The sequence below is a fragment of the Amia ocellicauda genome, chromosome 14 (assembly GCF_036373705.1).
Source record: "Amia ocellicauda isolate fAmiCal2 chromosome 14, fAmiCal2.hap1, whole genome shotgun sequence".
In the NCBI taxonomy this organism is placed as follows: Eukaryota; Metazoa; Chordata; class Actinopteri; order Amiiformes; family Amiidae; genus Amia; species Amia ocellicauda.
In genome coordinates, this window is record NC_089863.1 from 26,698,629 (window position 1) to 26,715,421 (window position 16,793).

General features: G+C 38.1%; 1 protein-coding gene across 4 annotated transcripts in view; it reads right to left on the reverse strand.

Moving 5' to 3' along the window:
- Positions 1–16,793, reverse strand: part of LOC136767576 (NLR family CARD domain-containing protein 3) — a 152,182-nt gene that overhangs the window by 23,144 nt on the left and 112,245 nt on the right. For all 4 annotated transcript variants that reach the window (XM_066721454.1, XM_066721455.1, XM_066721456.1 and 1 more), the window contains 2 exons: positions 13,642–13,815; positions 5,728–5,901 (listed from right to left, as the gene is read on the reverse strand). In XM_066721454.1, the coding sequence (XP_066577551.1) occupies positions 5,728–5,901; positions 13,642–13,815 (348 nt within the window). The remainder of the gene's footprint in view (positions 1–5,727; positions 5,902–13,641; positions 13,816–16,793) is intronic.

The window sequence follows — 16,793 nt, forward strand, 5'->3', positions numbered from 1 at the left end:
ATAATATTAATAATAATAATAAATACATTTCATTCTATTGTCAAAAAGTGTTGCAGCTTCATTAATTGAAAGTGCTCTCACGAGACTTCGCTCTGAGAGAGATCTCCTCGAGACTATATGGAGAAAAGGCGCCTTTTCGCGCATCTCCTCAAGATATCTTTCTCAGACCGAAGACCCCCAGCTTTTCTATAACTAAATATTACACATCGTTTAAGACACCGTATTTATGATCATATTAATATGTTCAATAAAACCTTCAGATTAATACATTGACACTATTGTCCTACTCAAGATTTAAAAAGATAAAATAAAAAAGATGAAACTCAGACTCAAGATGTTGTCACTCAACAGCAGCTCGCGTGTTTCTCTCAGTCAGATACCTAGTAGGTAATGCGATCACACGACAGAGTAGTTATTAAACACATATAAATAACGACAGCCCTCTCCCTTCCCCCTCCCATCCCACCACCACTAAACAGGGTTACTAAGTAGAACAACACAATCTGTGTGAACAAAAAGTACATTATACAGTCCTCTTGCACCTGCATCTATATAGTTTAATTGCTGATACATTTGTCCAGTATCTAATTAGATTTAATTGCCAACACCTTTATTTTGATTTTGTCTGGGAGAACTATTTACAATATCTCCTACTGTTATCAGTTTGACTAAGGTTTTAAGAGGTAGGTACATCAATGCTATTTTGTATATTTATTGTAACTAGATACACTATTCTCATAAATCTGTATAATATTTTTTGTCATTATCTTTATTAGTATTTTAGTTATGTTACAATATCAGATAAAGTTTTCATTTAATTTAAAGGAGTTACAACAATTGTTTCAATTGTATATATTTTTGATTTAGACAGGGAATAGCAATGTTTGCTATTGTGGAGTTTATGGACAGCTCAGAAGTTGAGGTGATACCAACTAATTGGTTAATTGACAACAAAAAATGCTTATGGCCACCATTTAAATCTGCATACAAGGCAGTTCAAACATGCATGACCCCTGCAGCACCTGGGCAACTTTTAAAATCAGGATCCTGTAGTATTTTATGAAATAGGCTAAATTATTAAAAAGACTAATCAATGTTGCTCCAGTATAGCCTAATAACTCAGTAATTATTTAGTGAAATATTCATGTTTTGTAAGACTTCATTACAAAATAGATATACTTTCTGATTCCAAGAATAATTTCTAGTAATCTGTTCATTTTAGGAAGCTTACATGTATTGTGATATTTACTAGTGCTGTTCAGTACATTGTGTTGCTACAATATTGCACTGTTTGTTTACTCTGAAAAATGTGTGTTACTGAATTTTAATTATATACACACATTACAGATTCATATGCAGTTGCGCGGTCAAAATTGAAGACATCATGTGACCTTCAAACTGATGTGGATGAAACAAGTAAAGAGAAGCAGCAAAAAAGAAAAGGAGGTAATTGTTATACTTAATATTTATATTTATATTGATATCCCACTCTTCATTATATAGAGCATCTACATTAACACTTGTTTTGTAAAGGGGAAAGCTGGTGGTTCATGAGAAATAAAAATATCTATCCTTATGTATATAAGAAACAGAATCAATGATACAGCTCTGGATAAAATTCAGAGACCACTTAGCATTGATTTCTGAACTTGAAGTGCTATCGTCATTTTTGCAGAAATCTGAATATATATAAAAAAAGAAACATTGCAATTAATTGTCCAGAACTAATGTAAAGACCAAACAGGATCTACCTGTCTTCAGATGAAGATGAGCAGCAGCCCTCTTCACTTGTAAAGCATCCAAAGACAACTGTGCAATCAAATACCAAGCATGGGCTGCAGGGATCCAGGGATCTGGAGCTGCCCCTGCCCCCTGCACCCCCACTGCTACCCCACACTGTGATTCTGCCAACAGCTTGTCTGCCACTGCCCATTATGACACCCCTGTCTTCAGTGCAAACGCTCAGACACGGCTGCAGACTCCATGCACTTCATTAACAGCACCCGATCAACTGAGAACAGGTAAACGTTGACATATTCTTAATTCATATCTCTACACACCTTCTACATTTCTAAATGGTATCAACAAAAACATCTTTAATACACTAGTTAAGGAATGTAATATGTTGTCTGTATATTCTACCTGCACAATTTTTCAAGCTATCTGAAAGCCATTTTCATACTTTGATCTAGGGATTGGCATTATCCTTAAATACAATGAAATAATTAAGAGTAGTGACACCTGTTTTAAGGGATTTCCATGAAACAATGAGATTTCAATTTCAGTTTTGGCTCTGGGTGGTGAATTTGCAGGATATTTATTATTATTACTCAATTTCTTAGCAGACACCCTTATCCAGGTTGACTTACAATTGTTACAATATATCACATTATTTATATTTTTACATTTTACCCATGCAATCAGAAAATAGGAGGAACACTTAGAAATGCAGGTCAACTGACAAAACTTGGCATTGTATGTAACTAACAGGGGGTTTAAATACAGATCAGAGGGGAGCAGGGCACAGGGATGTGCAGCGCTGGTCCAATGGGAGTAGAGTGCTGATGGCGCATGTGCTCATTGTGCTGGGAATGTTAATTGGGTGATTGCTCATTGTAGCGTTAAGGGGGGGTGTATTGTGATAAGAGCATTATAGCCCTTAACTGGAGCTCTGATCTAAACCAGACTTCTCCCGCAAAGTTACCAGAATTCCTGAGCTCTTCGGCCCATGAACTGTTCTACGTCAAAGTGACAGTCTTGGGAGGATGGCTCACCCACAAAGGACCAAATGGCTTGGAGTCCCTGCTGGAGCCTCGTGCCGTGTGCTTTTATCTGATCCCGAAGGCAGAGAGGCCTCTCTGAGACGAAGTTCAGATAAGTTTAACAGATTGGAGTTTATCATTCAAGACATTTGAGAAATCAATTAGAAATGTTATTCTGTGAGTCATAAACTTATATATTATTAACTATTAACTGTATAATACCATTTAGTATTTTCTTAAATATAAATGAGTGCTGCATTAAACAGTTTTGTTTGACAATTTTAGAAATAAAATCTGTCAGCGCAGAGAAATATCTTCTCATTCCTGTTTAACTGTTTAGTCTGAAATTGACACGTTAATAGACAACAGATTAAAGGTGGCCCTGCCTATCCTTAATCATTGAACAGTAATCAATTAGGGAGATTTGTGGTAACAAGAAATGATAGAATCTTTCTCAGCACCCAAATGTAAATGAGACTGATATATATAACGAGACATTATTTGACATACATACTAACCTCTGTAGTTATTTGATGTCCGACTAACAATACTAATGAGAGACTGACCTTCTTCTTACTAACCGTTATCGTAGTCAATGTGTCTTTAACTTTGTTTAACGATTTGTGTGTTATCATATGCAATCCCATGTTCTTTGATTTGGTCAAGGAAGTGATTTGTCTTTGATTTGTTGATCTTGAGTGAATTTTAATTAGTTTTTCCCTGTCTGTATAACTAGTGTAGTGCTACATATTGTTTTTGTTTTTAATAAATTCGAGAATTTAAATCTTTGGAATTGGTGTCTGTGTCCAATTATTACAGAAATTGAGTTCTACAAGATTCTAGGATTCTTGAAAAGGTGATACTTAAATTCACTTCTTTAATTGAAATGTATAAGTGTTCCTTACGCTACATCATTGTGCTGGGAATTTTAATTGGGTGATTGCTCATTGTGCTGGGAATGAGAGAGACAGGGTGAGAATTCAGGTGATGATGACCTCTGTAGGCCGACTGGGGAAGTGTGGAGAGATGATGTCACAACTAGCCACCGGGCCTGTGTGATCTACTGACAAGGGTGTGTAAACATTTGATCATGTCAAAGTAAGGGGATTATTTGCTTTGCCAATTGTCCCTTAAAAATATAGATATTTGAAAAATAGTCATCAAAAAAGTATATGACTGGTAATGATATACTTGTGTCAGTTGAATAAGAGATGCAAACGTTTTCTCTTCCGGGAGCTGTAAGAGCAAACCCAGTGACAAAGGACGCCACACAGAAGGACATGTCTGCAGTGGCCATTGTAAGATATTTGTTAGAATGTATTTTATTATGGGAAATTCTATGCTATCTGGTTTGGGACAGGAAACAGACTTCTGTCCTTTGATCAAGTTCCCTAAACTCCAAAAGATACCTGTCCTCTGATTGGCTCCTAGCCAGATCCCAAAGACCCCACTTCTGAGTTACATTAGCATCAAGCACCCAACTCATATCGGCAGCAAGATGTGATTGGTTGAAAGGAAACCTTATAAACTAGGAGCAACGAGAGAGAGGGGAGTTCAAAGGAGAGTTCAAAGAAGAAGGAGACAACGACAAGAAGAAGAGCAGGAGGAAGAGAGAGAGAGAGAGAGAGAGAGACACCGCTGCCTGACTAACCACACTGACCTAAGCTGCCCTGTGAGGAGAAGAGGAGAAATCGGGTATTATCTGTTTCTTTCTGTAATCCAGCTGAAGCTTAAAATTACTCATTTTCAGTAATATATTTGAATGATATTAGTTTCTATTTTTGTCACAAATAAATGATTATTGCACATCTGTGACTTGACCGCATCTTCCCTCTAAAAATAATCTGAAAAGAGAAACCAATTGACCTATGAGTTTTCAGATCAACTATTTATTCAGATTGAAAAACCAAGCATATCAAATTCTCGTACACCATGAACTGGCTCCGCTACGCTAAGGATAGGCTCGGTGGGAGAAGACAGAACTCGAATGCTGAAGACAGAGCAGAAGCTGTAGTGTTTCTATGGAGTGTTTATGCGCTGGTTTTGATGCTCAGTATAGTATGTGTAACGGAAAACAATAGTTTACATTTATGTGTGAGCAGCATATCATGCAGCATTTTGAAACATCAGCAACAATAGTGAGAATAAGAGATGTTACCTTTAATTCCACATGTTATTATTATTATTATGATTATTATTATTTTTATAATTATTATTATTATGTTGGTAACAAATCTGCATTACACTTGTGAGGGCAAATCCTTCTGTTCCCCAGTTCAGTTATCATTGTTTGGTTCTTTATTTAACTTATTTAAACTTACCCAGGATGAGTCTGTTTACCTTCTGAAACTTTCTGTACAATCCACAAGCAGTATTGCAGGGGAGAATGTGGTACATTACTTAAACTAGAGTATTGCATGTATTATATACATATATATATATATGTATGTATGTGCTGCATGAAAAGTGGCTCAAAACGTGAGCTAATATTAGTCGACAATAAAATAAACACTTCAGTAATTCTATTGATTTTTGTATCCATAAGTGTATTGTTATTAGGCCAGTTAGTATATTGGGCCAATTAGCAAAATTATGTTGGGCCAATGTTGGTTCCAAAAGAGGGGCAACGATCGGTCTGACATTTGGCCAACGTTGGGGCAATGTTTGCATGTTTACTGGGCAGACACTATTGTCTCATGTAAATACATACATACACACATGAATACAGAAATCTGTTTAAATACATTAATCCATAAATCAACCATCTCTTCCTACCTGCCCTGTGTAGGGTGAGGAGGACACATTATAATCAGGGAATGAAAGATGAATAAGGGACAGCAGGTTTGACAGAGACACAGTACAGGGAGAGACGGGGTTAGAGCAGCGAAGAGGAGGTGAGCTCAGAAACCACAGTCTCTCCCTGTCAGTGACTGAATATTCACACAGTCACACAGCCTCTACTTACCGCAGTGTCTCTAGTTTACAGTTGGGATCCTCCAGTCCAGCGGAGAGCTTTGTCACTCCTGAGTCCCCTGGGCGATTGCGTCTCAGATCCAGCTCTCTCAGAGTTGAGGGGTTTGAACGCAGAGCTGAGGCCAGGGCTGCACAGCCTTCCTCTGTGATCCCACAGTCTGACAGCCTGGAGAGGAAAGGAGACACGTTGGTGATGTATTTGTTTGTCCCAGACCTTTAGAAACAGTCATGCTGTTGTCTGTACTAACAGAAGTGGAGGCTCCACACAGAAGAGCAGCAGCTGAGCGTCACACTGTTGATGTCATTCATCTGACATGAGACACACATCCAGCATGAGAAGCAGGACAACATGTGAGTCTGAATAAATCTGTCAGTTACAGCCTCATCACAAGTGAAGGTCCATGTAGTTCTACTGTCACATACGTGACTCAGAAGTGCTGATTCAAGACAATGTTTGACTCGTCCTTTAAAAAGTGATTTTAAAAACAGACTCTGATTGTGGAGCGCCTGCTGACTTCATCATGTTCTGGATCTAATTGTAGGGACTGATGAAGTTATAAAATGTCCACTGTGTCTCTGAAGACTTGCCAGCTCTGCCTGAACTCTGCTGGTGTCTCATCACACACAGGGAGCAGAGCAGAGCAGAGCCGCTCATTACACTGCCTGTACTATTAACATGGACTTACTGGACAGCATAGATATGTAACATTATTGCCAAATAAAACTGCCATTTAGTACCAACATCAGATTAATCTAATTCCATCTACCTTGTCCTGTTTACTCTATGCATTAATAATAATGGCAGCACTGTGGAGTAGTGGTTAGTAGTGGCTCTGGACTCATGACTTGAAGGTTGTGGGTTCAAATCCCAGGTGGGGCAGTGCTGTTGTACCCTTGAGCAAGGTACTTCACTTTGATTGCTCCAGAAAAATGCCCAGCTGTATAAATGGGTATAAATGTAATGTACCCTGGATAAGAGTATCTGCTAAATGACAAAAATAATAAAACCTGGTTGCTAACAGGCAGCATGCAAGTGTGAACATGATGCACACAGTGGCAGAAAAGCAGCAGCATGTTCACATGCATTACAGTCTGATGCAAAACAATAGTAATAACAACAATGGGGATCTTCCCAAAAAATCATATCATGATCTTATAACACATAATCACAATCCACGATCAGAATCACAATCTTCCCACTTTTGAGATGAACTATAGAGAATATCCAGACTGGAACAAGCCTTGGGATTTATCTATTTGTATAATTTAAAACACAACTGTTAAAGAAATGGTTATTAAATGGCCTGAGTTTAACTTTATTTTAAATATTAACATTGTAATCAGCAGTCAATAGATAAACATTAAATAACACAAGATCTTAAACTACTCATAAATTGCAGTAATAAAATATAAACAACACAAAGGTATGCACTTTTCAAATTCAAATTTCTAATTGCAAAAAAATCTCCATGCTTTATTTCTGCAGCGATCCTCTGTCAGCATTCACTATACATATGGGGAATGGCAGTATTAGAAAAATATCTACGACTTGGCAAATCATACCGTGCGTCTAAAGTGTGGATCAGTCTTTTAAATCCCACGTTTTCCACAGATTTGAATGGCACCATATCCTTAGCTAAGTAGGATGTGAGCTCCTCCGTCACCTCTTTCCATCGTGTGCTGCTTGTGTCGTATTGTTTCGACGGCTCTGATGTGTCGGTCAGTGATAACTGTTTGTGTTTCGGGACCTCGTGAGATACAGATGAGTGGGGTAGGACCGACCAGAGGGAAACACTCTCGGCATGTTCCTTCAGATGCTTCCTTTTCAGGTGCTTGAAAAGATTTGTCGAATTACCTCCGAAAGTTTACAGATAACTTTTCTCTGAGAAATGTCTGACTGTGCACAGCCAAACCACTGCCACACAGCTGATGTTGAGCCTTTTTTCGGCACCAGCTCATCCGTCATGCTGCTACTTCATGTTGATTTTTTTTTCTAATACGTCACCACGCATGAACACAAGAGCACAACCTCGTCAAACACACACACATTCAAGCATCTTCTGTCTGCACAACTTCACCAGCAACATGTCTGCCTGGAGCAGAGCTTTCTGATGGGTCACACAGAGGACCTTCAGCTACTAATCCCTGCCTGTAAATAGGTCACTCCCAGTAAACATGACAACATTGGGCCAACGTTGGCATATGTCTGGCATGGTTGGCGATCATCAGCATTGGCAGACGACGGCAGCTCCACGTTGGGAACATCGCATCGTCCGATGAAATTACAATCCAAAGCTGTAAGGTTTACACGTGATGCCCTGCTAACACACAATGTTGCCACAGCGTTGTAGCAACGTAATATATTTCTGGGTAAGCGCCTTCTGTCAGCACAGTTGTACAGCAGTTACAGTCGCGGAGGATCATGTCCGATTAAATGCCTACAGATGCGGTATCCATACAACTTGTTTTAAAATATTGACCTTTACAACTTTAAAGGATCATAGGTATGTATAATAATAATAATAATAATAATAATAATAATAATAAATACATTTCATTCTATTGTCAAAAAGTGTTGCAGCTTCATTAATTGAAAGTGCTCTCACGAGACTTCGCTCTGAGAGAGATCTCCTCGAGACTATATGGAGAAAAGGCGCCTTTTCGCGCATCTCCTCAAGATATCTTTCTCAGACCGAAGACCCCCAGCTTTTCTATAACTAAATATTACACATCGTTTAAGACACCGTATTTATGATCATATTAATATGTTAAATAAAACCTTCAGATTAATACATTGACACTATTGTCCTACTCAAGATTTAAAAAGATAAAATAAAAAAGATGAAACTCAGACTCAAGATGTTGTCACTCAACAGCAGCTCGCGTGTTTCTCTCAGTCAGATACCTAGTAGGTAATGCGATCACACGACAGAGTAGTTATTAAACACATATAAATAACGACAGCCCTCTCCCTTCCCCCTCCCATCCCACCACCACTAAACAGGGTTACTAAGTAGAACAACACAATCTGTGTGAACAAAAAGTACATTATACAGTCCTCTTGCACCTGCATCTATATAGTTTAATTGCTGATACATTTGTCCAGTATCTAATTAGATTTAATTGCCAACACCTTTATTTTGATTTTGTCTGGGAGAACTATTTACAATATCTCCTACTGTTATCAGTTTGACTAAGGTTTTAAGAGGTAGGTACATCAATGCTATTTTGTATATTTATTGTAACTAGATACACTATTCTCATAAATCTGTATAATATTTTTTGTGTCATTATCTTTATTAGTATTTTAGTTATGTTACAATATCAGATAAAGTTTTCATTTAATTTAAAGGAGTTACAACAATTGTTTCAATTGTATATATTTTTGATTTAGACAGGGAATAGCAATGTTTGCTATTGTGGAGTTTATGGACAGCTCAGAAGTTGAGGTGATACCAACTAATTGGTTAATTGACAACAAAAAATGCTTATGGCCACCATTTAAATCTGCATACAAGGCAGTTCAAACATGCATGACCCCTGCAGCACCTGGGCAACTTTTAAAATCAGGATCCTGTAGTATTTTATGAAATAGGCTAAATTATTAAAAAGACTAATCAATGTTGCTCCAGTATAGCCTAATAACTCAGTAATTATTTAGTGAAATATTCATGTTTTGTAAGACTTCATTACAAAATAGATATACTTTCTGATTCCAAGAATAATTTCTAGTAATCTGTACATTTTAGGAAGCTTACATGTATTGTGATATTTACTAGTGCTGTTCAGTACATTGTGTTGCTACAATATTGCACTGTTTGTTTACTCTGAAAAATGTGTGTTAATGAATTTTAATTATATACACACATTACAGATTCATATGCAGTTGCGCGGTCAAAATTGAAGACATCATGTGACCTTCAAACTGATGTGGATGAAACAAGTAAAGAGAAGCAGCAAAAAAGAAAAGGAGGTAATTGTTATATTTAATATTTATATTTATATTGATATCCCACTCTTCATTATATAGAACATCTACATTAACACTCGTTTTGTAAAGGGGAAAGCTGGTGGTTCATGAGAAATAAAAATATCTATCCTTATGTATATAAGAAACAGAATCAATGATACAGCTCTGGATAAAATTCAGAGACCACTTAACATTGATTTCTGAACTTGAAGTGCTATCGTCATTTTTGCAAAAATCTGAATATATAAAAAAAAGAAACATTGCAATTAATTGTCCAAATCTAATGTAAAGACCAAACAGGATCTACCTGTCTTCAGATGAAGATGAGCAGCAGCCCTCTTCACTTGTAAAGCATCCAAAGACAACTGTGCAATCAAATACCAAGCATGGGCTGCAGGGATCCAGGGATCTGGAGCTGCCCCTGCCCCCTGCACCCCCACTGCTACCCCACACTGTGATTCTGCCAACAGCTTGTCTGCCACTGCCCATTATGACACCCCTGTCTTCAGTGCAAACCCTCAGACACGGCTGCAGACTCCACACACTTCATTAACAGCACCTGATCAACCGAGAACAGGTAAACGTTGACATATTCTTAATTCATATCTCTCCACACCTTCAACGTTTCTAAATGGTATCAACAAAAGACTTCTTCAATAGACTAGTTAAGGAATGTAACGTGTTGTCTGTATATTCTACCTGCACAATTTTTCAAGCTATCTGAAAGCCATTTTCATACTTTGATCTAGGGATTGGCATTATCCTTAAATACAATGAAATAATTAAGAGTAGTGACACCTGTTTTAAGGGATTTCCATGAAACAATGAGATTTCAATTTCAGTTTTGGCTCTGGGTGGTGAATTTGCAGGATATTTTTACATTTTACCCATGCAATCAGAAAATAGGAGGAACACTTAGAAATGCAGGTCAACTGACAAAACTTGGCATTGTATGTAACTAACAGGGGGTTTAAATACAGATCAGAGGGGAGCAGGGCACAGGGATGTGCAGCGCTGGTCCAATGGGAGTAGAGTGCTGATGGCGCATGTGCTCATTGTGCTGGGAATGTTAATTGGGTGATTGCTCACTGTAGCGTTAAGGGGGGGTGTATTGTGATAAGAGCATTATAGCCCTTAACTGGAGCTCTGATCTAAACCAGACTTCTCCCGCAAAGTTACCAGAATTCCTGAGCTCTTCGGCCCATGAACTGTTCTACGTCAAAGTGACAGTCTTGGGAGGATGGCTCACCCACAAAGGACCAAATGGCTTGGAGTCCCTGCTGGAGCCTCGTGCCGTGTGCTTTTATCTGATCCCGAAGGCAGAGAGGCCTCTCTGCGACGAAGTTCAGATAAGTTTAACAGATTGGAGTTTATCATTCAAGACATTTGAGAAATCAATTAGAAATGTTATTCTGTGAGTCATAAACTTTAAAATGTATAATACCATTTAGTATTTTCTTAAATATAAATGAGTGCTGCATTAAACGGTTTTGTTTGACAATTTTAGAAATAAAATCGGTCAGCGCAGAGAAATATCTTCTCATTCCTGTTTAACTGTTTAGTCTGAAATTGACACGTTAATAGACAACAGATTAAAGGTGGCCCTGCCTATCCTTAATCATTGAACAGTAATCAATTAGGGAGATTTGTGGTAACAAGAAATGATAGAATCTTTCTCGGCACCCAAATGTAAATGAGATTTATATATATAAGGAGACTTTATTTGACATAAATACTAACTAACTAACTAATGAGGGACTGACCTTCTTCTTACTAACCGTTATCGTAGTCAATGTGTCTTTAATTTTGTTGAACGATTTGTGTGTTATCATATGCAATCCCATGTTCTTTGATTTGGTCACGGAAGTGATTTGTCTTTGATTTGTTGATCTTGAGTGAATTTTAATTAGTTTTTGCCTTTCTGTATAACTAGTGTAGTGCTACATATTGTTTTTGTTTTAAATACATTTGAGAATTTAAATCTTTGGAATTGGTGTCTGTGTCCAATTATTACAGAAATTGAGTTCTACAAGATTCTAGGATTCTTGAAAAGGTGATACTTAAATTCACTTCTTTAACTGAAATGTATAAGTGTACCTTACGCTACATCATTGTGCTGGGAATTTTAATTGGGTGATTGCTCATTGTGCTGGGAATGAGAGAGACAGGGTGAGAATTCAGGTGATGATGACCTCTGTAGGCCGACTGGGGAAGTGTGGAGAGATGATGTCACAACTAGCCACCGGGCCTGTGTGATCTACTGACAAGGGTGTGTAAACATTTGATCATGTCAAAGTAAGGGGATTATTTGCTTTGCCAATTGTCCCTTAAAAATATAGATATTTGAAAAATAGTCATCAAAAAAGTATATAACTGGTAATGATATACTTGTGTCAGTTGAATAAGAGATGCAAACGTTTTCTCTTCCGGGAGCTGTAAGAGCAAACCCACTGACAAAGGACGCCACACAGAAGGACATGTCTGCAGTGGCCATTGTAAGATATTTGTTAGAATGTATTTTATTATGGGAGAGAGAGAGACACCACTGCCTGACTAACCACACTGACCTAAGCTGCCCTGTGAGGAGAAGAGGAGAAATCGGGTATTATCTGTTTCTTTCTGTAATAAAGCTGAAGCTTAAAATTACTCATTTTCAGTAATATAATTGAATGATATTAGTTTAAATTGTTGTCACAAATAAATGATTATTGCACATCTGTGACTTGAAGATGTTCCCTCTAAAAAGAATCTGAAAAGAGAAACCAATTGACCTATGAGTTTTCAGATCAACTATTTATTTAGATTGAAAAACCAAGCATATGAAATTCTCGTACACCATGAACTGGCTCCGCTACGCTAAGGATAGGCTCGGTGGGAGAAGACAGAACTCGAATGCTGAAGACAGAGCAGAAGCTGTAGTGTTTCTATGGAGTCTTTATGCACTGGTTTTGATGCTCAGTATAGTGTGTGTAATGGAAAACAATAGTTTACATTTATGTGTGAGCAGCATATCATGCAGCATTTTGAAACATCAGCAACAATAGTGAGAATAAGAGATAATGTTACCTTTAATTCCACATGTTATTATGATTATTATGATTATTATTATTTTTACAATTATTATTATTATGTTGGTAACAAATCTGCATTACACTTGTGAGGGCAAATCCTTCTGATCCCCAGTTATCATTGTTTGGTTCTTTATTTAACTTATTAAAACTTACCCAGGGTGAGTCTGTTTACCTTCTGAAACTTTCTGTACAATCCACAAGCAGTATTGCAGTGTAAAGGGGAAAATGTGGTACATGATTTAAACTAGAGTATTGCATGTATTATATATATATATATATATATATATATATATGTATGTATGTATGTATGCATGTATGTGCTGCATGAAAAGTGGCTCAAAACGTAAGCTAATGAATGTCGACAATAAAATAGACACTTCAGTAATCCAATTGTTTTCTTTTTTTTTTTGTATCCATAAGTGTATTGTTATTAGGCCAGTTAGTATATTGGGCCAATTAGCAAAATTATATTGGGCCAATGTTGGCATGTAACACAGGGCCAATGATGGGTTCCAAAATAGGGTCAACGATCGGTCTGACATTTGGCCAACGTTGGGGCAATGTTTGCATGTTTACGGGGCAGACACTCTTGTCTCATGTAAATACATACATACACACATGAATACAGAAATCTGTTTCAATAGATTAATCTATAAATCAACCATCTCTTCCTACCTGCCCAGTGTAGGGTGAGGAGGACACATTATAATCAGGGAAAGAAAGATGAATAAGGGACAGCAGGTTTGACAGAGACACAGTACAGGGAGAGACGGGGTTAGAGCAGCGAAGAGGAGGTGAGCTCAGAAACCACAGTCTCTCCCTGTCAGTGACTGAATATTCACACAGTCACACAGCCTCTACTTACCGCAGTGTCTCTAGTTTACAGTTGGGATCCTCCAGTACAGCGGAGAGCTTTGTCACTCCTGAGTCCCCTGGGCGATTGTCGCTCAGATCCAGCTCTCTCAGAGTTGAGGGGTTTGAACGCAGAGCTGAGGCCAGGGCTGCACAGCCTTTCTTTGTGATACCACAGCCTGACAGCCTGGAGAGGAAAGGAGACACGTTGGTGATGTATTTGTTTGTCCCAGACCTTTAGAAACAGTCATGCTGTTGTCTGTACTAACAGAAGTGGAGGCTCCACACAGAAGAGCAGCAGCTGAGCATCACACTGTTGATGTCATTCATCTCACATGAGACACATATCCAGCATGACAAGCAGGACAACATGTGAGTCTGAATAAATCTGTCAGTTACAGCCTCATTACAAGTGAAGGTCCATGTAGTTCTACTGTCACATACGTGACTCAGAAATGCTGATTCAAGACGATGTTTGACTCGTCCTTTAAAAAGTGATTTTAAAAACAGACTCTGATTGTGGAGCGCTTGCTGACTTCATCAAGTTCTGGATCTAATTGTAAGGACTGATGAAGTTATAAAATGTCCACTGTGTCTCTGAAGACTTGCCAGCTCTGCCTGAACTCTGCTGGTGTCTCATCACACACAGGGAGCAGAGCAGAGCAGAGCCGCTCATTACACTGCTTGCACTATTAACATGGACTTACTGGACAGCATAGACATGTAACATTATTACCAAATAAAACTGCCATTTAGTACCAACATCAGATTCATCTAATTCCATCTACCTTGTCCTGTTTACTCTGTGGATTAATAATAAGGAACAAACCTGGTTGTACCTCTAACAGACAGCATGCAAGTGTGAACATGATGCACACAGTGGCAGAAAAGCAGCAGCACGTTTACATGCATTACAGTCTGATGCAAAACAATAGTAATAACAACAATGGGGAGTAGGGGAGGGTGATCTTCCCAAAAAATCATATCACGATCTTATAACACATAATCACAATCCACGATCTGAATCACGATCTTCCCACTTTTGAGATGTACTATAGAGAATATCCAGACTGGAACAAGCCTTGGGATTTATCTATTTGTATAATTTAAAACACAACTTTGAATTAAAGAATCAGTTGTCAAAATGGTCATTAAATGGCCTGAGTATAACTTTATTTTAAATATTAACGTTGTAATCAGCAGTCAATAGATAAACATTAAATAACACAAGATCTTAAACTACTCAGAAATTGCAGTAATAAAATATAAACACAAAGGTGTGCACTTTTCAAATTCAAATTTCAAATTGCAAAAAATTCTCCATGCTTTATTTCTGCAGTGATCCTCTGTCAGCATTCACTATACATATGGGGAATGGCGGCATTAGAAAAATATCTGCGACTTGGCAAATCATACCGTGCGTCTAAAGTGTGGATCAGTCTTTTAAATCCCACGTTTTCCACAGATTTGAATGGCACCATATCCTTAGCTAAGTAGGATGTGAGCACCTCCGTCACCTCTTTCCATCGTGTGCTGCTTGTGTCGTATTGTTTCGATGGCTCTGATGTGTCGGTCAGTGATAACTGTTTGTGTTTCGGGACCTCGTGAGATACAGATGAGTGGGGTTGGACCGACCTGAGGGAAACTCTCTCGGCATGTTCCTTCAGATGCTTCCTTATCAGGTGCTTGAAAAGATTTGTCGAATTACCTCCGAAAGTTTACAGATAACTTTTCTCTGAGAAATGTCTGACTGTGCACAGCCAAACCACTGCCACACAGCTGATGTTGAGCCTTTTTTCGGCACCAGCTCATCCGTCATGCTGCTACTTCATGTTGATTTTTTTTTCTAATACGTCACCACGCATGAACACAAGAGCACAACCTCGTCAAACACACACACATTCAAGCATCTTCTGTCTGCACAACTTCACCAGCAACATGTCTGCCTGGAGCAGAGCTTTCTGATGGGTCACACAGAGGACCTTCAGCCACTAATCCCTGCCTGTAAATAGGTCACTCCCAGTAAACATGACAACATTGGGCCAACGTTGGCATATGTCTGGCATGGTTGGCGATCGTCAGCATTGGCAGACGACGGCAGCTCCACGTTGGGAACATCGCATCGTCCGATGAAATTACAATCCAAAGCTGTAAGGTTTACACGTGATGCCCTGCTAACACACAATGTTGCCACAGCGTTGTAGCAACGTAATATATTTCTGGGTAAGCGCCTTCTGTCAGCACAGTTGTACAGCAGTTACAGTCGCGGAGGATCATGTCCGATTAAATGCCTACAGATGCGGTATCCATACAACTTGTTTTAAAATATTGACCTTTACAACTTTAAAGGATCATAGGTATGTATAATAATAATATTAATAATAATAATAAATACATTTCATTCTATTGTCAAAAAGTGTTGCAGCTTCATTAATTGAAAGTGCTCTCACGAGACTTCGCTCTGAGAGAGATCTCCTCGAGACTATATGGAGAAAAGGCGCCTTTTCGCGCATCTCCTCAAGATATCTTTCTCAGACCGAAGACCCCCAGCTTTTCTATAACTAAATATTACACATCGTTTAAGACACCGTATTTATGATCATATTAATATGTTCAATAAAACCTTCAGATTAATACATTGACACTATTGTCCTACTCAAGATTTAAAAAGATAAAATAAAAAAGATGAAACTCAGACTCAAGATGTTGTCACTCAACAGCAGCTCGCGTGTTTCTCTCAGTCAGATACCTAGTAGGTAATGCGATCACACGACAGAGTAGTTATTAAACACATATAAATAACGACAGCCCTCTCCCTTCCCCCTCCCATCCCACCACCACTAAACAGGGTTACTAAGTAGAACAACACAATCTGTGTGAACAAAAAGTACATTATACAGTCCTCTTGCACCTGCATCTATATAGTTTAATTGCTGATACATTTGTCCAGTATCTAAATATATTTAATTGCCAACACCTTTATTTTGATTTTGTCTGGGAGAACTATTTACAATATCTCCTACTGTTATCAGTTTGACTAAGGTTTTAAGAGGTAGGTACATCAATGCTATTTTGTATATTTATTGTAACTAGATACACTATTCTCATAAATCTGTATAATATTTTTTGTCATTATCTTTATTAGTATTTTAGTTATGTTACAAT